Source organism: Typha angustifolia, chromosome 13, assembly GCF_048772165.1.
Source record: "Typha angustifolia cultivar Huaian chromosome 13, ASM4877216v1, whole genome shotgun sequence".
NCBI classification, from domain to species: Eukaryota; Viridiplantae; Streptophyta; class Magnoliopsida; order Poales; family Typhaceae; genus Typha; species Typha angustifolia.
The window spans coordinates 2,880,517-2,905,725 of NC_133251.1; the positions used below are offsets into that span (position 1 = coordinate 2,880,517).

The following is a 25,209-nucleotide window of genomic DNA, read 5'->3' on the forward strand; positions in this document are numbered from 1 at the left end:
TCAATCTTGGTAGATTTCTTACTCTTTTAGGTTAGATATCCCGACTTGAGATCTTCCTTTGGTTTCATTTATGGCTGGACCTTTTTAACTTATGTTTACATCCTTTGTTCTTTTGAATTTCTTGTCGGCTTCAGTTTAGCGGACTGCAGGTTTATCTTTTACTTTTTTGGGTCATACTTCCAAATTGGGATATCCTTTCGTTGCATTTATGGCTCCATCCGTTTTTACTCATTCACTTTTTTTCCCCCATTCTTCTGGGTTTCCCTGTGCAGATTCAATATAAAGCAGTGCAGAATTTTCCATGCAGCTGCCTGCCGCATTTACCACTTGGCTGTGGTGAGAGGCATGGATTGCCTGTCCAACTTATAATAAAAAATAATTCACTTAGAACCGGAGAGGTAGGCATAGCTAGTAGATTTGGTCCTCAATTTGTATGCGGGGGTCCCTCTCAGCATGCAAGAAATTTGCATACCCTTGCTTTTGGAATTTCTGGAACTGGTTTTAGTTCAAGATTGAATTTGTTGGCTCATGAACTTGGTACTAGGAAATTATTTTCATCCAATTGTAAAAAGAAACTCCAGTTTATAGTGAAAGCAAAGAGCGCACATGATAACAAGGCCTTGGAAGGTACCAAGAGTGGAGATAGTAATGTTGCAGTTAAATTACCTCGTGGATCAAAGAAGAGAAAAGATTCATTGGTCAGTTCAAATATTATTAATGGAGAGGTAAGCGTTGCACATACAAGTACCTCCAAAAGTGGCAAGGCTAAAACTAAAAAGACTGCTAGAAGCGTTGAGGATGCTGTAGAGAGTGAAGAGCAGGTTCTGTCTAATATTAAAGAAAAGAAAGTTGTGGTCAGGAGTAATGGAAAAACTCGAGCAGCTAATGCTCCTGAAAAGAAGAATCAGAAGGTCACTAAAAAACAGGATGATGACCTATGTAAAGTTACCTCTGGATCTGAAGAGAAGGAGAAGAGTTCAAGAAAATCTTCAAGGGCTAAGAAATCCAGTTCTAATAATGTGCCTCAGGAAGTGAAAATTAACAGTCAGATTTCTTCTAGCGGATGTGCAGAGGACGGGATAAAGAATTTTAAAGCTCTTTACCCTCCATCTGGTAAATCAGTTGTCGTGGTGGAGTCAGTCACAAAAGCAAAGGTTATCCAAAATTATCTCGGTGATTTGTTTGAGGTTCTGCCTAGTTATGGCCACGTGAGGGACTTAGCCGGAAGGTCAAGGTCCGTAAGGCCTGATGATGACTTCAGTATGGTCTGGGAGGTGCCTGCTGCTGCCTGGACGCATCTAAAGAGCATTAAGGTAGCACTAAACGGGTATGCTTCTTTATGATTGTTTCTACGCAATATATTTAAATAAATATATATTTTAATGTCAGTTACAATTTTCTTATATATACATGTATACATGTATACATGTATGTGTAAAATATGTATCTATATATCGAGATGTACATACATATCTATAAGCTTCTATTCTAACAAGAGACACGACTGTCCTAGTTCACAGTAACATACTATCTTCAATCTCATGCTGAACAGTTATTTATGTTGTCCATGATGCCAAAACATATTGCCAGTGATTAGTGAAGATATGCTTCAAATACACAGTTGGCAAGGGTCTGATAACTGTAGCGGATCAAATGATTCTTTGTAGCTTATTCTATGAAGCATTGAATTTTGTCGTGATTTAATATACCAAAGTGTACTTAAATTATGGTCCTATAGTAGGAAATCAGCTGGTCTTATAAAGAATAAATGTAATAAGTAAATAGTGATATGCAGATTGATGCATCATATGATTGGCTGGCATTATTTAGTCAGCTACTCTAGACCAAACTTTGTAATTTAGCAGAGGATCCATAACAAGCAGCAAGGATCTTTGATAGCCAACTATTTCTTTTCTATCTGTTTATCTGTCTTTCGTGCTCCTGTTGGGTCATGCAAGAAGTCCTTTGTTATGACAAACCTGTTTAGTTATAGACTTATAGTTATATTGGCACTTTATTTTTTCTCCATTGCAACAATTCTGTTGGAAACTTCTTTTAGTAGAATAAGTACTATCTCTCTGATTCCTCCTCTCATGTTAAAATTTTCAACTTTCCAGAGCAAAAAATTTGATACTTGCATCTGATCCTGATCGTGAAGGAGAAGCGATTGCTTGGCATATAACTGAGATGCTGCAACAACAAGATGCCTTAAATGGAAACATCGCTGTATCAAGGGTTGTATTTCATGAAATAACAGAATCTTCTATCAAAAATGCTTTGCAGGCCCCTCGGGATATAGATATGAACCTGGTTAATGCTTATCTTGCACGGCGTGCCCTTGATTATTTGATTGGTTTTAGCATTTCACCACTTCTGTGGAGGAAGTTACCTGGTTGCCAGTCAGCTGGCCGAGTCCAATCTGCAGCTCTGGCTCTTATATGTGATAGGGAGTTGGAGATAGAACAATTCAAGCAACAAGAGTATTGGACTGTTGGGGTTGACTTTCGGATTGCCAGTTTAGATTCTTTGAGCAGCAGTTCTATTCCTTCGCATTTAACTCATTTTGATTCCAGAAAGTTGGATCAGCTTTCTATTGGCTCTCATGCGGAGGCGCAGGCTATTGAAGAGCAGATCTCTTCCTCACAATTTGAAGTAATAGATGTAAAAACAAGCAAAGCTCATAGGAATCCTCCTATGCCCTATATCACATCAACTCTTCAGCAGGATTCTGCAAACAAGCTGCATTTTACTGCTGCACATACAATGAAGGTTGGGTTCTTTCAATATTTATATCCATTATAGCATTCATTTGATCTTTGTGCCATGGTACTATTTGCAATTTCTACAGGACTACAAGGAATACTGCTTTATATTCTGCTGCTTCTGCAGTTCAACAGAAATCCACTTTAGATGCTGTGATAGTTTTATTTTTATGGTAATATGCTACAAATTGTTGCTGCTGTTGACTTTGATTGGCATAAGTCCAATCTGTTTGCAGGCAGCAGTTTCTCTGTGTCCTTTAGTGTGTTTCGATGTTCCATTTATAATTTTGTCTGATTGGTCTATAAACTAAGTTATACTGGAGTCTGATTTAAAAGTCCTTTTAGTGTATACAAAGTGGATGAGTCAAAAAAATTATTCAAGTGGAGCTTTTTTACTCATTTTCAGGTTGATGTCATGATTACATAGTTAACTGTTGTCACCAATGGTACATTTGAGAAGGTACTTCATATTCTCTAGGCCATGAGATTTCTTTGTTTGGGATTTCGTTTCCCATCTGTCCATGTACCTTTCATAATCTTAAAAGGAACACAAATACGAAAGAGGAAACCATAGGCCTCCTTTATGTGTATAATGCACCATTTTGTATTTTGTCATTCTAATCTTTATCATATATTCTCTTTTTGAGATTTTATTTTCATAAGTTATACATTTCTTTGGATCCATTTAAAAACTTATCTACCTTGGGTTGTTCATTTTAAAGTATGTTGTTACTTATTATCTATGACCAAGTTCTCAATTTCGGCCGGTCTCGGTCCTTTCAGGTCGGTTTCGGCTTTAACCTGATTTGTATCGAACCCATTTCGGTTGGATTGACCGAAAAAACCCAATGCAGGTTAGTTAAATGTATTAGATCCCATTTGGATCTGACCCAGGGAATCAAACTTTCCCCAACATCGTGTCCCTCTCCCAATAGGAATTAAGAGTCTGAGATGCACCTCATCTCTCGACGGGCCTCCTTCTCCAGTGAAGTCCTCCGACAGATCCTATGAGCCCAATCTCAAGATTTTAACTCTCTCGAGGGAGTGACTAAGAGAGCCGGAGAGAGGAGAGGAATTTTTTTAAGACTTCTCCTGACTGAGAATCTGAGAGTGAGGGAAAGAGAGAGATGAGTGGCCGAAAAAGTGGAGGAGATAAGATTTTTTTTAGGACTCCTATCTGACTGAGAGTGACAGATTAGGAAAGAGTGAGATAGTGAATTTTTTTAAACAATATCTGACCAATACATATATATATATATATATTTATCTTTTTATCAATTTTTTATTTTGTAAGACTTTTTGTATTTTAAAATAGTTTTGAGAATTTTTATGTAATTAGAAAATATTTCAACACCAAAATCCTATACTAGTGGCCGATTTCAATTCCAATCCCAATATTTTGAACCTTGCCTCTGACTAATTGATGGATGTTGCATATTTGCTCCAAATCTGCATTTAGTATAAGCAAACGGTCAAAGTTAAATGAGTTATGGTGCATGGTTATGTAATACCACCTGTATCCTCTTTCTGAAGGTACTGTAGCTTCTTTCAGCTGATTGATGCTTGGGTTTTTAATGAAGAGTTACTTGATCAGTCAACAAGCTCTAGTAAGATGAAATCAATGCTTGGCATGTATCAGTTTAATTCTATCTAACATTTTATAAAATTGCCTGATTTATCTTTGTTTTACTTATACTTGCTCTACTCTTGAAGAATGAAGATAACTACTTTATCACGAGATCTATGTTAATTCATAACATTATTTGTGCAGCTGGCTCAGAAGTTGTATGAGGGGATTAAACTATCGGATAAAGAAGCAACAGGTTTAATAACATACATGCGAACTGACGGACTACATGTAGGTATCTTTTTGGCCTGCATGATTTAATTCCTCATTTTGTTATCAAGGATCTGCATTTGCTGATATTTACTTTTCAAGCTATCTTATAATAGTATACTGGCTAAAGCTCAAATATTCTGATTTTGTTGCTCCTAATTTTTATGATTGCCATTATTATATATATGTACTTATATATATATATATATATATATATATATATATATATATATATATATATATATATATGTATATGTATGTATGTTGTAGCTATGTATACACTTACTACAAAGGAGGGAGAGATGTACAAGTTTTTGTGCATCTATGACATCCTGAGTCATTTATCAAGATACGACTAATACAAGGTCCAATTCATAGTGCCCCCTTGGCCCTTCCTCTTCCCCTTTTTCTGAAGCCAGTTTCTTAGTTTCAACTTATATTGAACTTTAAACTTTGTATTTTTATTATTATTAGCTGCATATGATATGATCATTCCTAAATATGGCATGCCAACCTTCCCTGTTAAGGGTATAACTTTTTCATACATTACAAGACTACTTTATTTTTATAGAAAATTCTCTCAGAAATAAAGCAAGGATTAAACATTTTATGTTTAAATTTTGTTTAAGTTGAGATTGCTATTGCATGTACTCATGTAGTATGTCTCCTAGCACATATTTACCATTTTGGGGTCATTACATTTTCTTCATCAATCTCAAAGGTAGTGCTTGTCAATCATATTGGGCCTAAGTTTTTTTTATTTTTATTTCTTGATAATGCTTGTCAACAAAAGATGTAGATGCTTTCTGCTTGGTTTAACCTCTGTAGTTTCCATGATGATCATTTGTGATCACTTCTTTCATATGATACTTATTTTACCTTAGTCTTTTTTTATCATATATTTTGAAAAAAGTAAGTTATATCAGCTTGTTATGATAAAAAACTTGTTAGGTAAAAGAAGATAGAGTTAGTATTCAGTAATCACTGCTATCCATCTCTCAAGGATTTCACCTACTAGGATGTATCTTGGGATTAGATATAGGACACCTGAACAACACTGCAGTTCTATTCTTGACCATTATATTAGGTTATCAGTGCCTTTTGTGGAATTCATACCATATGAGGCATTAATATGAATTCCTTATTTCTTTCTCTAATGCTTCCTTTTTTCCTTCTTCTTTTCAAGCTCTCTAATGAAGCTGCAGAGGATATCCATTCTTTGGTCAAAGAGAGGTTTGTAACTCTCTCATGTAAACGTTAACTTTTGAGCTGGTCTATATTTTCACATATGTCAAACATAGCCTAACTTTTTTGGGCAGAAGAACTGACTCTTTCCAATGCAGTTCCTGAAATTATTGGGTCAGTGAGCCAAGTCAGCTGACTTTGTTGACTGGGACCAAACCTGAATTTCAAGGCCGTACCGTGAGAATGGCCTAAACCATGTGTTACTAGGCACTTCATATGTTTAGGATCTTGGAACTGCTGACATATTAGGACATCTGGACATGACACTGTGGCATGAGGCTCCTTGTTAGTCCAAAAAAGAGTTGTCCCGCTTGAGTCAAAGATGGCTATGCCGATCCCCAATCCACATGAGCATCCTTGCCACTGACACACATTGACATACCTTTGGCACACCTTTAATTAATCTTTTAAGTTTTTTATTATTTGAAGATGTTTTTAGTGTCTTCGACATGACAAACCTTAGTTTTTAATATAAATATATGTATTAAAATCTATATTAAAGTCTCTTATTCTTAGATTATTTTTGTACATGACTAATTTTATTAAATATATATAGCAACAATCAAGCAAAAATATTATTTAAAATATAATATGATCGAATATATTTATTAATTGGCAACAGTCTAATTAAAGCTAATACCTAGTTGAATGCAGTTGATCTAACATGTTCTTATATCAATTTTACCCAATTTGAATGAATTTGATATATTAACTTTGGATTTTTGAAGTTTGGAAAAAATTTAATCATGCTGAAATTTTAGCTAAAAATTATAGAATTTAAGTTCAAATCAATTCATAAGTTAATCTAATATGTTATTGTACCGGTTTTGACCTAATTAGGATGAATTTGACATATCATTTTTTGAATATTTTAAATTTGGGAGAGTTTTTGGGGGAAATCAAAATTTTTCTTTGATTTCTATATTTAAAGAATATTTTTTATGGATGTAGCACTAAAATGCTAGATCTATATAGAAAGACCCTTACAAATAATAGATCTAGCAAAATTGAGTTATCTATCATTTGTACAGTCTAAATTAGTTTTTAAGTTTAAATTAAAAAGAGCCCATGTCGACTAGCATGGGTTGGCACAATGCTTTGCTGGTTGGCATGCACCTATGCTAGTTGGCACACCTAACACGGGGTTGTGCCAGATGCTAGGTTATTGGCACAACCCATCCCGATGCTAGGTACTCCATCAACATAACCATCTTTGCTGTTAACATCAGCCCAATTGTTTGATAGAAATGATATATGACCAAAAATTATTGTCTTGTTTGGGTTATATGAGGTTAATGTCAGTGTTCTTTCCAGGTTGGGTTGATGGATTAAATTAGCCTAAGTAACTCTAATGCTCTTATCTCTAAACAAATCCAACCCTCTTTTCTCCTTTTTTTCAAGTTAGTTGAGAATTTTTTTGACCAAACTAGCCCTCTTCTAAAACTTATTTTCCTAAATAGACTATGATGCAAAATGTGGTGGGGAGAAAGAAATGGGAGAGAAGTCAAAGAGATAAGAGGAATGGGGTTTCACACTTCCATTCTTGAAAATAGTTTCACACTTTTTTCACTAGAGAGAGCAATCAAAAATCGTCATTAGCCTCAAAAGAAAATACAATGGGTCTATATATAGATTTAAAATAAAAATAAACAAAAGACACCCTAAATAAATAAAAAATAAAAATTGATCATAAATAACACGTAATAAATAAACTTGACCAGAACCAAATTCCTATAGGGGGGATCATCAAATGTTGCTGCCTTCGGCGGTGGTACACGCCATTGTGTCCTATTAATGATGTCTGCATTATTCTATCTCAAATTTAATACTAAAATGGGTCTGTGGCACTGTAGCCCTTCATAAAATGCTAATAATATATATTTTTTTAAATTCTAATAAGTTAAGCATTTTATCTGGTCAAAAGTAAAACTCTGTAGAGGTGAGCGTTTTATTACGAAAAACTTAAAAAAAAAAGTAAAATTTGTAGGAGCTACGATTTTAAGCGCAGTTGGCTGCAGGGAATGAATACCAACTTTTAAAATTTTTCTATATCTTCACAGCGATATAATTTATGATTAAAATTGATAAATGAGCATAAAATTATGACGTTACAAATGTTTTCTTAATATTTTTATCTATATTTTTCTCGTTTAATGGTTTTAGTAATAAAACGCTTAACTTTTCAGCATTTTATATGTATCATCTTCTAATAAAGCGTTAAATTGTACAGTTTTTTTCTTTAAAAAATGTTGATATGATCAACGTTTTATTTTTGGCCGAGTAAAACACTTAACAGATTAACGTTTTACTAAGGGCTACAGTGAAATCAATTGTCAAATCTTTTATACGAAACAAGTTATATAGCTCATAGAGTTGTAAGATGGAGTATGAATTGGGCTTTAATTAGAGCTAGGAGCATCAGAAGTTACATAGCATATTTTGATCCTTCAAGTAAATCTAGTTAAAATTGTGAGTTTAGAATTCTGGACCCACAAACCATATTTTTGAACTTGTATCCTGGCAGCTTAACGACTGTTTTGCTTTATTTCATTAATCTATATTGAATAGTTTTTTTAATATATATATATAGGTATGGCGAAGAATATGCTTCAAAGAGCACGCGCAAATACTTTAGAAAGGTGAAGAATGCACAAGAAGCGCATGAAGCTATAAGGCCCACCGATATAAGGAGGTTGCCATGTAATAGTTTGCCTGATTATTCTTAGTTTCTGGTTTGCTGTTAAGTATTCTATTTTATTTTCTGTTACACTTGTTTCTTATTGTAAGCTGTGATGATTTAGTCACTCCTTAGTGTGATTTATATATGATTTAATGTAGAAGCTTTGGGCTTTTTCTGATGAGCTGACAAGTGCTCATTTTTCAATTTGAGAACCCTATTGAAGGTATAACTGAAGTATTCAACTTGGAAAATTGATGAGAATTGTGCAAGATACATCACAAAAGTTGCATATTGGTGACAATAATAAAAAACAAATGTACCTGTATTGTCAACTATCTGAAGACTATTGTTCGTATTGGATGTGGTACATGTAAATTTTAATATTTCATGCTTTAATTGTGAGAGAATCTGTAAAGATTAAGTCACTAAAGATGACAGTGTAACATGTGGAAACTTGATCCTCTAGGAGATGCATCTGATATGGGGAGTTGAATTCATGACGAGATTGTAGTAGTGAATAAACGTCATTTCAGGGAATCACTCATTGAGAGACATATCATTTTCTGGCATGAATCACATATTGAGAGATATATCAGTTTCTAGCATGAATCACATATTGAGAGATATATAAGTTTCTTTGGGGAATCCTATCATATTATTAGCTTGTAGATTTGACAATTAAAGTCACTCTGAGTATCTCAGTGCATTTACTTAATTTTGTTGACAATCTAGGCTATATGCATTTTCAGTGCATTTGTGAACTTTTAGCTTTTTTAATATATATTAGGAATGTTCTCACATGCACTTGATTTTTTGCAGCAACTTTAGTAGGAATACTTGATGATGATTGTTTGAAATTGTATACTCTCATATGGACACGGACGATGGCATGCCAAATGGAACCTACCAGAAGTGATATGGTCTGTTTTTTCTCCATTATACGCACACGTCTCCCCATCTCCAATTGGAAGAAACTTCCTTACATTTTCTACAATATAGTTTAATTTATTAGTAGTTAACATTTAACAAATTGCCTTCCAGTTCTGTCACACTTATGATATTCTGTATTTTCCTAGAAAGTGGTTGTGGTTCCTTTGGTATTTATTCACATGGTTCTCTAGTAAGTTCATATATTATGCCCACAATATTATTATTTTCTGTTTTAATTGTTCTATATCTTAGAAAGTTATAGTTTCTTACTCAGGAGAACAAGAAAAGTTAGAATTTTGCCATCAATTGCTGGATATAATCTCTTTCGTAGTTCTGCCAGTGTGCTTTCTAGTTTTCATGCCTAAGAATTGAGTTTGTTGTCAATTGAGTTTATGCTACTATCTGGATACTGCAACAAGAATTTGACGCACATGATGACATACTGTAGAGTATAGAGTACTCTAATGAAGTTGACATAGCATGTCTGCAATTGTGATTGTGAGCTCATTGGTGAAACTGAGATCAGGAATTAAAACTTGTCATCTCAGATTCGTGCAATTTCTTGCTGGCAGACCCAGTTAAGGGTTAATATTTACCCGCCATGCCTTTACACTCAATTTTTAGTCTTCTCTACTCTCCACCTTATTGTGCACTATTGCAATTTTATTTTTTCTGTTCTGTAACTTGCTATTGTCAGCTAGACATATTCCAGCAAATCTCAAGTGCTATAATTACTCTTTCTTTATACTGTTGCATTCTTAAGATTCAAGTTGATATTGGTAATGCTGGACGGGGCATCATTTTCCATTCAGTTGGCTCAAGAATTGGATTTGCAGGATATCAGGCAGTTTATGAGGTCAGTTCTTACTTATTTATTTTGTTTTAGATTACAAAGCAAGAGATGCCTAAAGCAAATTTACTGAAAATCAATAGTTTAGGTGTCTTTCTAGTCTCTTAGAGTTTTATTTATGTTTCTCTCTCTCCTGCTTTGTTCTTTATATCTTAAAAAATATTTTAAGCTTTGTTATGTTCTATCAAATTATATTGTATTTTGTGTTATTTTGCTTTGTTTTCACTATTTACAAGTAATACTTGACTACTTGTAAAATATGTATACCTAGGCGCTATGTAGTATACAGTGGTTGTCAAACATTTTGTGTTTATATTTGTAAGCTTGTGAATTGGAACCCTTCTCTTCAGAGTCATTAGTCATAGTCATTGTAGCTTGGCTGAGTTAATAAATGCCAGTATGCCACCTTCTAGTACATAATTTAATATCCAAGTTTCACTGCGAATATTTTTTGTGATTCATGTGGGTTGCAGTGAATAATATTTATGCCTGTCAACTATTTATGAAAGGTCTAAGTTATTATTTGCACTGACATCACTTGATGAAAACAAGCTTCCTTGGTAAAGGAAATTGAAGCTTCATCACTGAAATTATAAAATTCTGAGTCACTATACTGATATTAGCACTTTAGCAGTAGGTCTTTTTGTTTTCAACGGAGATATTTGCAGGCTTCATTCACCTTGTTTCTTTTTTATGTTCTATATTGCATTTGCTGACAAGAAAAATGAAAGGTCAGACCGAATAGCAATGTTATTACAGTAGATTAGGTAACTGTTATGCAATAGTATTTGGATATACATGTCATGGTCAAGTTTGTTTATTGTCTTGATCAACAACCCTAAAGGTGGTGGAGACAACAAACAAGAAAAAAATTCTTCAACAAAAAACATATAACTTGATAATTGATTAACTTAGGTAAACTTGGACGTCCCTAACATGAATAAGCCACACCAATTTGTAGATATATTGGGACACTCCTCGTAAATTAGAATTTATATTCGAAAAATTGAAAAGCCAGGGGACGTATTTGATTATTGTAACTTCTTAATTAAAAGGCTGTTTTAGAAGCTGGAAAGCCAAATGACATCTGACTCTTCAGATGGCCATAACTTCTGCATTCTGCACCATGCTCGTTGGAAAGAAGACAAAATGATCTGCATCTTTTATTTCTGGTATTTTTCCCAGGTTTTGTCATTTAAAGCTCTGAAATCCAGTTTCAAAATGGGGCAACTGATATGGACTTAATTATTGATGGTATTAATAAAGTTCACATAAGTCACAACATGATACATCTAAACTGTTAAAAGAATGACAATTCTTCATAGCAAAGAAACCTTATATATGCTGTCTTTAATGGCTTTCTCATTTCTTTGAAGGCAAAAGTCTGTGTCCGACAAGATACTTTCGAACAAATCAAGGAAGTCACACTTTCTGCATAAATTCTGACAAATTTATGAATCTATGCTTGCTTTTATGTCACTCATGTGAAGTGAAAAGATAGGCTTGCCAATGTTTTAAAAGGCGGCCGCAGGTGGCCGGCGGTCACCCTATCGTCTAGTGCTAGACGGAAGGCGCGTGAGAAAGGCAGTTTAGTATTTTTTATATAAATAAATAAACATATATAATATACATTATATACTTATATATAATTACTGACAAACAAATTAATAGACTAATTACTAAGTGATTAACATTTAAGAGATTAAAACATTTCAATGGATTAAGTGATTAATAGATAATTACTGTCACGACCCAAAATTGGAATCATGACCGGCCATGCATCTCAATATGCTTGAAATGCACGAAGCCTTAATAATACTCTCTACGTATACGATAATAAGATAAATAAATAAAATGAGAATGTGCTTTATTAAAATTTTATTACTAAATGCAATTAAAATAAAAACAATGTTAATGTTTTTGAGTCTCTAAACTAAAATAAAATAAAATAAAATCTTCTAATCTAAAGCACAAAATCTAAAAGAGCGGAAAGGTAAATAGGCGAATCCTAAGTGGAGGTGGAATCCGGATATATCACGCTCAGTCGCCCCGCTGACTATTACCTGAAATAAATAAACAAATACAAAAACAATAGAACTCGTGAGCCAACAACTATAGCTCAGTGAGTGGAATCCACTCGGGCCAAATAAATTTTAAAAGATATTAATGCTGAATAAATTAAACTAAAAGCAACAATATCCATCATAATATGCAATAGGCATGCTCTCTACATAATAACAATGATAACAATAGAGAAATGTCACAACTTGTAACCTTGCACGTTTTCAACATATTAACATCTTTTTGATATTTATACTGTCATATGTCTCAATGGGTCTAAACCCTGTGGATCCACATCAACTAGAAGTCACCTCGAGATGACGCTCGGGACTTTTCTTCATAGCTGGTCCGGTTAGGGTCATCAGAGGGTATCACCCTGTGATCAACACACTCTGTCTTTTCCTCTAACCGTTGAGAGAAGTTAGAGTCACCTAGGAAATTTTCTCATTTTTTTTTTCTAGGACTGTTCCCTAACCCCGCTAGAGTCACCTAAGAAAGTCACCGCAATGATCTAATTTAGGACTTTCCCCTGGACTTCCAGATAGACTTGAGTCACCACGGAAAATCGCAGACGATTTATACCGGGACTGTTCTCTAAGTCATATCAATACTAGTCTCATTTTTCTTTTCAAAATTCTCAATATTAGCACGAAGTATGGTGATGCACTGAATATAATAATTAAATGCACACAGAAAATAAAACAATTAAATTTTCGTACGTACGGATGAAATAAATAGACTTGCACACAGAAATTACAACAATTTAATTTTTACACATGAGGGTGAAATAAATAATTTGCACACAGAAAATTTACATGGTCTGACAAAAATACGAAATACAATAAAATAAACACGTGAGTGAACCCACTCACCTGAGTCTAGGCAAGACAACCAAAATCTCAAATCTCTAGCCCACGTACTAAAAATCACCACGGGGGAGTCGCGTGGTGGTCTCCGCTGGCTCCGACGATGCTCCGGTAAGCCGATTCCACGGCGTGACTCCGTCGGTGAAGGAGGAAGAAAAGAGAGGAGAGGGCTGAGATTATTAATTATTAAACAGAGAGAGAGATTAGGGTTTTTAATTTATAGATTAGAAGAGGATTAAATCTAATCTGATTCGGATTAGATGAAATCCCTTCTTTTCCGCTGTGTACCGGAGAGGGAGAGGGGAGGGGCTGCACGTGCACCCTCCTCTCTCAACCCAATTTTTCTTTTTTGGTCCTAACAATTACTGATTTACAACTTTACAAGCATTTATTCTTCAATAGATAATTAATTCAGTCAATTTTTTATTTGTCATTTTGTCTAATTGCTTAGCATAACTGATTAACTAATTAAAACAGATTTTAGAAAAAAAGACATTTGATCTGTCCGACTGAGAGTGATAGAGAGAGAGGGAAAGAGGACTGTGAGAGTGAGAGGGAGAGAGTGAAAGAGAGAGATTGAGAGGGAAGATGACTGTACTTTTTTCGTTTCTTGCTATCCGCTTCTTGCTCCCTACCAACTCGTCCGCTTCTCGTCGTTGCCGCACAATGCTGCCAACCGCCGCTTTTGATGTATCAGAGCTTGTTGCTGCCGGTCATGGAAGGGAAAGTCACAGAGGATCGGAGGTTTAGACCCTTTGGGATTTCTAATTTCTTTGTCGAGACTCAAGAGAGGAGAGCAGCGAGATAGAAGAGAGTTTTTATATTAAAGCTAATGGGTTAGTTATCTTAGTGGATAATAATCCGATCCTATACCTGTTTGTAACCTGATAAGATAGGTTGGTGGGCCGAACCGCCATCCCACCTATCGCCTTTTGGCGCTCGGGTGGCAGCCCGCCTTATGCGAGCGCTAGACTGAATGGCGGGGCGGCCGGTGCCTCGCCCCGCCATGGTGGCCGCCTTTTTCGATTTTCAAAACACTGAGGTTTGCAATAACCAATGCTACTTCAGCTTACACAGTTTTAACTTCTCATGGTGCTCATTCATGTTTTCCTTCTAATTTTGACTTATTAGAATTTAGTATCATCTATCTATCTTTTGCTGGTTGCAAGATGCATGGAAGATCTAACCAGGTCATTGCTCATTTATTGATACTTGAAGATATGCAAGACAATCACTCTCTGCATTGAGATTATGCTTAAGACCCTGTTTATTCAGCTAGTCTTCTTTGATTCCTTTTACCATGGGGAAGGAATGAATTTGAGCTGTTCTTTCTAATTACTTAGCAAGCTGAATTAAACCTTCTCCACCTAAAGTTATTATCACACTGTTCATTTTAAAAGCAAGCTGCATTAAACCTCCTCCAGCTAAAGTCATCATCTTTCTCTATGATTTAGATTGTAGATTTTTCTGAATTTGATGTTTGTTTTAAAAATTTTCACCTTTCTTGCGTGAGATAAGATTGCAATCACTTAAGTAGATAACAGTATTTATTAGAATAATTACCAATATCCCGGTAATCACTCAAGTGGTGATCCAATCCACCATTTGTGCCGGTTATCTGCTGTAATAGAGGGCGTTGGATAACAATGCAGATAGTTACTTGATGATTGCACTGCAATTACTCCTGGTAATCACTCAGGTGGTGACCCATTCGACCATGTATGCATGTTTTCTTCTGTAACAGAGGGTGATGAATAATGATATAGATAGTTACTTGATGATTGCACTACAATTACCATTCATTATTTTGCTTGGTATAATGGTGGAGGCAGACTGTGCTCACCTTCCGGGATACCATTGGATTTTATACTGTATGTTGGCTAGTGCAAGAATTCCCTTGCCATTGGCACATCATGTGCCGTGCCAATGCACAAAAAAAAATGCCAAAAGTAGAGGACGGGAAGAGATATTGGGAGAGAGGAGAGGGAGAGAGGGAGAGGGAAAAAGAGAGAAGCCTTACCGCATTTGATCCTCCACTTTGTCAAGAGCCCTCACCACCCGTCGAGAGCCTCCACCACTTCACGTGTGCATGCCCTAGATTGGAGAAGACAAGTTCTTGCTCAATTGGAGAAGAAACGCATAGCTGATGATCCATAGCTTATGAAAGGATCTGCCTAAATGGGCCTAAACGTATAGAATAATCCACTCGAAGCAGATCATGAGTACATCATGATCCATTTCGAACGGGTTGTCTTCTCTGACGACAGTTAGGGCATATCATGCCGTAACCTTCTCCAACCGCCAGGGGAGTGTTTGAGGGGCGTCCTACGGCCGTAGAACGCTGTTAGAAGGTTTTATGCAGCCTTCCATATTGGTTGTTGGGGGAGCCGTCAGCATGGCTATCCATGGGTTAGTGTATTAATATGATTTCTTGAAGAGGGGGTATACATGCTCCATCTGTGATGTCACCTGGAATTTGAGCTTATTAGTCTGATAATTCTCAAAATTTCTCTTCCATTTTAGGACAAAGAAGCAGATATTAATGGAAAAAACGATGAAGAAGGAGACTTTCACGAGGCACTTTATGAGATTCTCTGCAAACTAAAGGTGTGTCATCCACTTCTGCATATTTGAATGTTTATCTTCAGTTAATTATTTTTCCTGTGTTATCTGTATATTAAGTACATAACTACATATTTTATGTTACTTGGTCATGTCGCGATGTTATTGATTTAGTTCTTCCCATCTTACTAAAGTACTTCAGCTAGTTACTGCTTTGTGTGTAGAGTTTTAATGTGAAATTGTGAATGATGGCACCCATGCTTTTTATGATAATACATTCTGAATCTTTTTTATTATCTACTTTTATCTTTTCACAGGTTAGGGATTCATTGTCTTCGATTGCAGTCCATCTCAGACAACACCATACCAAACCACCACCTCATTATTCTGAGGGGACATTAGTGAGTACTTTTCTCTTAATTGTTCGATCTACTTGTTTATTGTTTGTCTATGGATGTGATGGTATTTTCTGGTGATAATAATGCTTTGAAGAGTCATGGCTAGTTTATATATGAACTCTTCATGTTTTATGATTAAATGTCAAGGTTAAAAAGCTAGAAGAACTGGGAATTGGAAGACCCTCAACTTATGCATCCATAATGAAGGTGTTGCAGGTACTCTTTCTTTTGCTATTTTATTCTTTGTTTAGTCATTCTTGTATGAAAGGGCTATAATTTCTTGTTGGGTCCCATACATTCCTATGATTATCATTCAGTAATATGCAGGTAGATCATATCCTTTTGCTGTTTCCCTTGTTGAATGGTATCATGTTGAGTGAAAACATGAAGTAACTGGGTTGCTCGCTGTTTCAGCATGAATGATTTACTTTAGTTAGTTATAATTATGGTGCATTTTGAAATGCTTCAAACTCTAATGAATTATCACAAGTCTTTAATAGCATTTTCACGTTCTTACGTATATCTTTAGGAAATGCGAGATGTTTCAGTTGGTTTACTATCAACATATGGTTTTTCTGTAATTAAGCATTACTGTAACTATCAAGGATTTACTCTCAATTTTTTGGATCACCATTTATCTTTGCAATTGTATTAAAATGTGGTGGTCCCTTGACAAAGCATAAACACAATGTAGGACTGTATAATATTACATGTGCTGGCCCGCCTACTGTTGCTCACTGTAGATAGATATAAGTAGATTAACTAGCTACTTAAACACTTTTGCATTAAATCCTATATATAGATCCTTGTGGTTCTTTTATTGTTCTTCTTTATTTCTTGAGTAGAACGGTGTTTCTTCATCAGCTAGCTTGAAACTTGGCCTTGTCTTTATTTTATTATAATGTCCTACTGCAATTTTAATTTGGTTTTTTTCCTCCATTTTTTAATAATATTTTATGTTCTCACTTATTTTGTTATAGTTTCTATCATTTTACCATAGGTAAAACAATATAATTATGTCCATCATAGACCTCATATGTGCCTATCCACCATATAGGCACTATGCTGTAACCTTGGCCACACACATAATGTGGTTGCTTTCTAAGAAAATTCTTCATGATTTCTTTTACCGGCATTCTCCAATTAATCACTAAGCTTTTATTTCCTGTCTATCTAGACTTTAATTTCCCTTCCTCTTCCACCCTTCATCAAATATATGAGCCAATCCTCCTCTCTGATGTTTCTTGAGATCTCTGTTCTACATTTTAACCAGTTTTTCAACTGGTGTTTGATTTAGTGCCACCTCACTTAATTAGTGCACAATGTGAGAACGCTTGCCTCCAAAGGGCCATTTATGTATTGTGCTGTTTTAAATGTGTGTTAATCACTTAATCTATTATACCAATGTGTCCTAAAGAAAGGTTGATACACTTTAATAAAGAAAAAAAAGGAAAAAAAGGTTTAACACACAACTTAAGCAGCTCTGGCAACCTTTTGCATTCCAAACCATGACTTACCTAAAACTTAATTTTTCCTGGATGGTAGGTATTATCATTATATATTTTAGAAAGGAAACTATTGTTAAAACATTTGTTTTCTAGATTATTCACGTGATATGATGTCCCATATAGGAATTATTTGCAATTTTGCACATCATTAGTAAATAAAGATTTGAAACATTTAAAACCAAGATTTCCTTAACTAAAGCTATTTGTAAGTGAAGTGATATTGGTTTGATTTTTGATTAAATGTGACTTTCAGGAAGAGGAACTGGATTTCTGAAATAATTTGTAGCTCATTCACACGGTCTCATTTTGCTATTTCATTAAGAAATTGACAGAAGTATTGTGAAAGAGACCAAAAATGGTGTAAAATGTTGCTTTTCTATGTCCTCTGATCTTATATCTTACATATATATAACTTTTATCTGCCAGTCAAAATAATCTTCATAACTTTACTGCCTCTATACCTTAAGTTATCTGTTGCCAGGATGTCATATTAAATTCATGTTATGCTTTGTGGATAACCAGGAGAGGAACTATGTGACTATGAAAAATCGAGTGCTGCATCCTGAATTTCGTGGTCGCATGGTATGTCAATAATTTACAACTTGTATTGGTGCCTCATCTCAATTAAATCTTTTGAGCCAACAAGATCTTTTTTTTTTTTTTTCAAGTAAACTCTATTCTGTACTTTTATTTCAAATTTGCTACTTCAATTCTTACTTGTATGATGTTGTCATTCACAATTGATTCTTTCTTATGGTTATTTTGTTTATTGAACAAGGTCCTTTGAAGTAAAGAAAAGATGATTCTTTGTTTTGTTATGTAGCATGTTTTCTGCAGTACACAGTATTGTTTTACTTTGTTAATTCTTGGCCTAGCATTCTTTGTACTGTCTGCTGTATATCATGATATTTTAATATGTAGCTCTCTTGATCCTAATATGCTCCTTTTAATTATGTTGTTATTTTGACATCAAGTAGCTTCTGGCCATTGTGCTTCGTTTTTCTTACTTTGTCCTTCATTTTCTACTACTTTTATATCTTCTCTTGGAGCCTCCACTGCTTTATTTGACTGGTTCTAGTATTCTTCAATTGTAGGTCTCAGCATTTCTATCCCATCATTTTTCTGAGGTAGCTGATTATAGTTTCACAGCTGATATGGAGAATGAGGTAAATAGCTGATGATTCTATTTGTTGATCCAAATAATGTGTGTGCTTCCATATTTGTCTATGTGCCGATGTTTCTATCACAATGCGTTGTTAGTTCAGTGGTTCATCTGACTCTGAGTCATTGGTTGTGTATAAAATTTGTGTCACTATTTGTCGTAACCTTATTAGAGAATGTAGTTTTGAGTGTTCTTCCTAGAGTTTTCATTCAAGTTGCTAGATTATTCCCTCTCTATATTCACCTTTTCATATCTCTGCTTTATTTTGCCAACCATGGTAAATTTTCAAGCTACATTTGTTCTGTAGGAATGTTGTCCAGAGAGATTGGATCATAAATTTTAGAGGGGATCAAATTGGGTCGGACCATTGAGTTGATCATAGTTCATATTTTGTAATGCTAACAGATTGAGAAATATGGAAATGATACAATAGATTATTATGAACAAGTGAAATATGAGCATATTATTTGTATGTTATGAACCTTTTACTGACATAAGAGCTTTGGAAAAGGAGCGTGAAAATATTTTGTTTAATAGCTTTGTGACATAAGATTGGATCATAAATCTTGATGCTTATTCTTCTTAGGAAACATAAGGCATGAGGGTGTAGGTGCCTAATGCTTGATAGGAGTATTCCTGAGTCACCTTATTTAAGGTGAAAGATATTGTATCATCTCGAGGGTCAGTGCAAGAGGAAGTGATGACATGGAAATCAGTCATTTGTTTGATAAATGAAGATTCAACTTTCATTATATCAATCATATTTCACTTCCAACTTTATATTCCCAGAGAGTTTTCCTTCTATAAGATCTAGTAACATGATTTTGGGTAACTCCCTGTGAGGGGAAGGGGCATAAGTGCTATCAGATGTTAAGGAGTATCTTAATTCTCAGATGATATGCACAAGGACGGAAATAATGTGATAGGTGCATCCTAATTCTTAGATGATATGCCACTTGGACAGAAGCAATGCCATCAGATCCTACTAAAATGGCATGTTGAGATAATCTTGTAGCACATGGTGATACGAAACTTCATCAGGCAAGGTGATTTATTGTATCACTTGCTCAAATTTTGTACTCAATTGTGTTTTGCAGTTCTCATATTACGCTGAGCTGATAATATTTATGGTTTATCTTAATTCACGAGTTGAAGTTTTAGTCCGTTCAGTTTTGACCCCTAGGAGAAAATGAAAATTTTGGATCTGAACTAATCGGTTTCAGCTGATAATGGTCTGAAACAATGATCATAAAAGTGGTCTTGTAAGTTTTGATCTTAGTTTTGAGTATGTTTTGGGATAGTATCTTTCACATCATAGAAATTCCTTTACAAATTGTGTCTTTCTTATTCCAATTTAAGCTCATGTTGATTATTGTTGTCTTCTTTATCAGCTAGATAATGTATCTGCTGGAGCAACTGAGTGGAAGGGACTTCTGAAAGATTATTGGACACGGTTCAGCAAGTATTGTGATCTTGCTACTAATGTTGATATTAGACAGGTATTGTTGATATTAGATATGTAGTGCTTTGCTAGTTGGTGGATTTGTAATGGAAATCTGTAGGTATTGATGCTGAGGACTTATATGTCGTCAGCAAGAGTTGTGTTTGGTGGCTTGTTGGATGAGACATTCCAAAAGTGTTGGCAATATGTGCCTGACAGGAGGGAAAGAAAGGGGAGGGAGCAGAGGGGTGGAAAGAGGGAGAGTGGCAGAAGTGGGGATGTGGGAGGAAGGGGACGAAAATGACAGATGGAATTGGTCTGAATTGGGCCTGGCTCGTACCTTTCAACTTAAAAATTTTGGTTGGGTTTCTTTTGTGCTTGGCAGTGGATTTTGGCCTTTTAGGTTGGGTTGGAACAGGACTCATCTGGATCCTATCACCTTATTCATCGCTTCTTTCCCCTCCTCCCTATCAAATCTGTGTGTGTGTGTGTGTGTGTGTGTGTGTGTTGCACTTCAAGAGGCCTTTTCATAGCATTGGGCTGCTGTCATGAGATCTGCCACACATGGTGCCGAATATACATCCTTGATTCGTGCTATTTTATGGTTTCCTTAAATTGGTTTTAAATTACATTTTCTTTTGTTTCTCTCTTTTTCGTAGGTTGAGAGATTGTTGGAGGATAAGTTCTCTGAGATATTGTTTTCTGCCCTTCCTAACCATAGCAGGACATGCCCAAGGTATTGTTGTTTACTGATCTTTCGTAGCTCTTTCCTCATAACTGAGAATTGTCAAATCCATTTAACTATTTCAGTACTTGGTCATATTATTTATGCACTTAATGGCAAAATTATGTTGTTTTGACTCTAGAGATATAAGTGCAGGTTAACCTATGTCAGTGTGAAATTCTCATTACAAGAACCAACATTTAGGATTACCGTTTAACTGCAGTTTGTAATTCATGTCTGCCACACTTGATTAGTGCACTATAATATAAGTGTATGCTTGGGCCTGAAGAGGAGAGAGAGAGACAGCAACTTTTACGTCTCAAAAGTTGTCTTTCCTTATATTCACACTTTGAGGTTGTTGTTGACCCAAAATAAGGTTGGGCAGCTAGGATGAGGTAGAAGGGATAATAAAAGGGAATAGAATAGGTAATGCTGGAGCATTTTCCTTGATGAAGCACTTGTATAAAAGGGGAAGGACAAATAAAGGAGGCAGGATTCATTTTCCCCTGGCACTTTGGTGGGAGAAGTTGCCGCTGTAGTGGAAAAAAAGGGAGAGATGGGAACCAGAGGACAGGAAGGACTACTGTACAAACCAACCTTGGTCCCAGCTACAATTTTCGCCATTTCTAGTAGATGAGAAATCTTCATATTCTAAAATTTGAATGCTAATTATTGTGCATGAGACAGGAGGCATTATTGGATAACTTTATGGTCTGTCATTTGTAGGTTACTCAGTTTCCTATTTCAAGAGTCTACTTGCAGTCAAATAATTAGCAATAGTGTACAGATTGTTGGTAGTTGCAATCAACTATGCCTTTCAGAGTTTGGGTTAGAGTGCCTGGGGTTTCTTTCTTTGCAGTCGAACTCTGTGGGGATCTGAAAATTTATTATGATATTATCATTACATGGAAAGATTTTTCTCGCGCATGCTATTATTCCAGAGTTAATTGGACTTTGAAATTAAGAATGAAACATCTGGTTCCTTTCTACATGTAGCATTAGGGGACCAACCCAGTTTACCATAAAAGATTTACAACCCAAATAGGGTAACCCTTCAACTTGACTTGATTCATGCAACCAGAAATTTCCAGCCTTGCAACAGACAGCATCATATGTACCTGCTATTTCAAAAGGGCTACATGCCTACATATACTGTTGTTCACTGTCAAGTCTCTAATATCTAATAGTGCAAGTTTTAAGTTCCCATCTGCACAATGTGTAAACCCCACCATGTACTGGCATGTTAACAGTTGTTGAGCTGCCAAAATTATTCACCTGGTTGCAAGTCACTTGGAATTGTGTGTATGTGGTATGTGGAAAAGTTTAACTGGGGAAAAAAATAAGGCATCTGATCCTCTGTTTCTTGTGATTTTGTGATAGAACCTATGAAATCTTGCATCCATAGCATGATTGTGCGATAGGAAATCAGAATATGGTAGGACCTGTAGAGTCTTGCGTCCTTAATATGAAATCAGAATACGCAATATATTTTCGTTCCTCAAATGGTAGGACCAAATGCAAACCTGTTGAGAGGCAAATGAGTTTCTTTTATATTAATGAACTGTAGATTATTCTTTGCTGCGTACCTTTATCAGTCTTATACTAGACATTTCAATTGCTGGGGAGAAGGTTCATGATATTAGTACTGTTACTGTTTGTTTTATCCAAAATATCAAATTATGTGACATAAAATGTATATCCAGTTGATAAGGTGTGGTTAGTAAAATGATTTTTGGCCTGCTCACTTTGATAGTTGTCCAAATCTTTACATGCTGATTTGATGACCATGTAAAAATTATATTTACCTTATTGCTACTTCAACTGAATAATATGTGGATGCTGATCAAATTGTCCTTGTGAATGCTGCAGTTGTTCCCAAGGAACCTTGAGGTTTAAAGTTAGTAGGTTTGGTGCTGGCTACTTCATAGGTTGTGATCAACATCCTAAATGCAAGTATGTATGGTGCTTTGCTATTATTTCCTTTCACCCTTCTATTATCTACGTTTATTTAACATATGTTTGTGAAGTTCTTCATGAACCTTTAACAGGTTGGAAACTTTTGTACTGATTTCTTCATGTAATATAATTTATACTTTCTGAGGATGTAAGCATATGAATCTTTGGTGGCAGAAATTTGACCTCTTATTCTGTGAAATTCAGATCATGGTCAATAAAAGATCTTGGCATCTCATACCATGTTACCAGTAGTTTGACATAAAGTTTTGTGAAAAGTAGCAAGTTGTCTTGCACCATTCTAAGAAAGAACAATGGTGTCACAAGCATACAATTTGTTGGCTGATAAGTGGCTATGTATCTAAGAGTGTTTAGTTTCTTATACATTGATTGCTTTGAGAAACAAAACTATAATTTATAGTTATCTAGAGGTCTCTAATGTCCCTTGCTATATTGGTAATTTTGAATGTGTACTGCATGTTGGTGAATAGGTAAGTCTCTAAGTATGAGTTGTTGACCTCTTAATTCATTTATTTTGCTTACATAATCCTTTTAGTTGGTCAGACTATCAGGTGGTGTAGTTATTCTATACAACGAGCACCAAATCCTATTGAAATGCTAAGCATATCACTCCTTCTCTTAGATGACCGTCCAAATTGGCAATTCTGTTACAGGTATATTGCTGGTACATTATTTAGTGACGACGACGACGAATCTGTTCCTTCTGATAAACCAGATAAATCTTATCAGCCAAAGTTGCTAGGCAATATTCCTAATTCCAATGAAAAGGTCATGCTTCCTTCAGAAGTCATATAAATTTTTATGTTATATTCTCTCCTAATGTTGCTTCCTTATGGAACTTCTATCTTAAGCTTCTTTTTCTTTATAATAATGACTTAATTTAGTTTTTTGTATAGGTTTTCCTGAAAAATGGCCCCTATGGATACTATGTCCAGCTGGGTGATGACAGAAAGGGATATTCACCAAAAAGAGCTTCTCTTTCGGAGGTAAGCTATTACTCTCCCATATGTACGGGCTGTTGATCTATATTTACATATATAATTTATGCATGTCTAAGAACCTTTTTCTATTGACCTTTATATTACTCTACTACTTTTCTTAAGTCTAAGATTAAATGATTTTTAAATTTGTAAAGAGGGGGACACATGTTCCAAAAACCCATTAAAAAAAATTAGGGATGCACTTCACAATTTGCATGAACACATACTACCAGCCCTAGTAGTTGAAGAAAATATGATTTTTGTACTTGATGAGCTTCGAAGTAGAAGTGGAGAGTGGTATAGTGAAAATGAATCCAAAGCCCACTAGTATAGTTTTTGCTTTCCCTGAGCTTGCTTTTTTTGCCATGTGGAAATTAGTATGCTATAGATATGTCAGCTAACTTGGATGCTATTTCTTTTTCTTTTCCTTATGAGATCATTGAGATATACTACTTTTACATCCTCTCGTGAGATTATGACCAATATATCACACTGGGGCCTAGGCTTAGAGATGCAGATAGCAACCAAAATCCTACAATGAATCAAAACTGTTATGGCTAAGAAGCAAGGTGTGCTGCTGACGCAATGTACCATTGGCACAGTATGATCACACCAGCAAATCGACATCAATAAGGCAGTAGTAGACTACTAGGTGGTGAACCTGATAATGGTAGTTTGCTCAAGAACATGGAAGAACAAGATAAGTTTAAGTTCAACTAGGCTGAGCCAAATCAAAGTGAATAACTTCTTATTACAGCTCGTATCACTTAGTATGTCAGTAAGGCTTAAAATCCTTGCACCATAAGGTGGTTATGAACATAAGGCTACGTACATCGTGGCCTTCCAGATTTTGCATTAGTGAGAGCCTCACGCACTGAGATGCTTTTGATATTGTAGGGTGGTTAATTCTAAGATTCCTAATATCAGGATCGATATCGGCTGCCTGGAAAAACGATACGAATCGGCTACTCATATCGAAATAGATTATTTTTTCATTACGTAAAATTCTAAATATTATTTAAAAATGTACAAAAAATTTTAAGAATTTAGAAAACTTAGAAAATAAAAATAACTAGACATATGAAGCCTAAAAACTTAAAAAATGTATTAACTTACTCAAAATTTAAACTTTAATGACTATCGAGCCAACTCGTAAATTTGTGGTCTTCTGACCTTCTCATCGTAATAACCATAAATTTATAAATATTGATGCTAAGGACCTAGTGCTC

General features: G+C 35.2%; 1 protein-coding gene across 2 annotated transcripts in view; it reads left to right on the forward strand.

The window, feature by feature from the left end:
• The window catches only part of LOC140773008 (uncharacterized), a 31,451-nt gene that overhangs the window by 748 nt on the left and 5,494 nt on the right, over window positions 1-25,209 (forward strand). Inside the window, exons 3-19 of one of the 2 annotated variants that reach the window (XM_073115313.1) lie at window positions 273-1,327; window positions 2,118-2,769; window positions 4,534-4,620; window positions 5,786-5,832; window positions 8,435-8,544; window positions 9,344-9,444; window positions 10,218-10,310; window positions 15,755-15,838; window positions 16,111-16,194; window positions 16,339-16,407; window positions 18,222-18,281; window positions 18,794-18,865; window positions 20,253-20,360; window positions 20,962-21,038; window positions 22,896-22,979; window positions 23,654-23,768; window positions 23,897-23,986. In XM_073115313.1, coding sequence (XP_072971414.1) covers window positions 273-1,327; window positions 2,118-2,769; window positions 4,534-4,620; window positions 5,786-5,832; window positions 8,435-8,544; window positions 9,344-9,444; window positions 10,218-10,310; window positions 15,755-15,838; window positions 16,111-16,194; window positions 16,339-16,407; window positions 18,222-18,281; window positions 18,794-18,865; window positions 20,253-20,360; window positions 20,962-21,038; window positions 22,896-22,979; window positions 23,654-23,768; window positions 23,897-23,986 — 2,988 coding nt within the window. Of the gene's footprint in view, window positions 1-272; window positions 1,328-2,117; window positions 2,770-4,533; window positions 4,621-5,785; window positions 5,833-8,434; window positions 8,545-9,343; window positions 9,445-10,217; window positions 10,311-15,754; window positions 15,839-16,110; window positions 16,195-16,338; window positions 16,408-18,221; window positions 18,282-18,793; window positions 18,866-20,252; window positions 20,361-20,961; window positions 21,039-22,895; window positions 22,980-23,653; window positions 23,769-23,896; window positions 23,987-25,209 lie in introns of those variants that run through there. The other variant, XM_073115314.1, reaches the window with a different exon arrangement.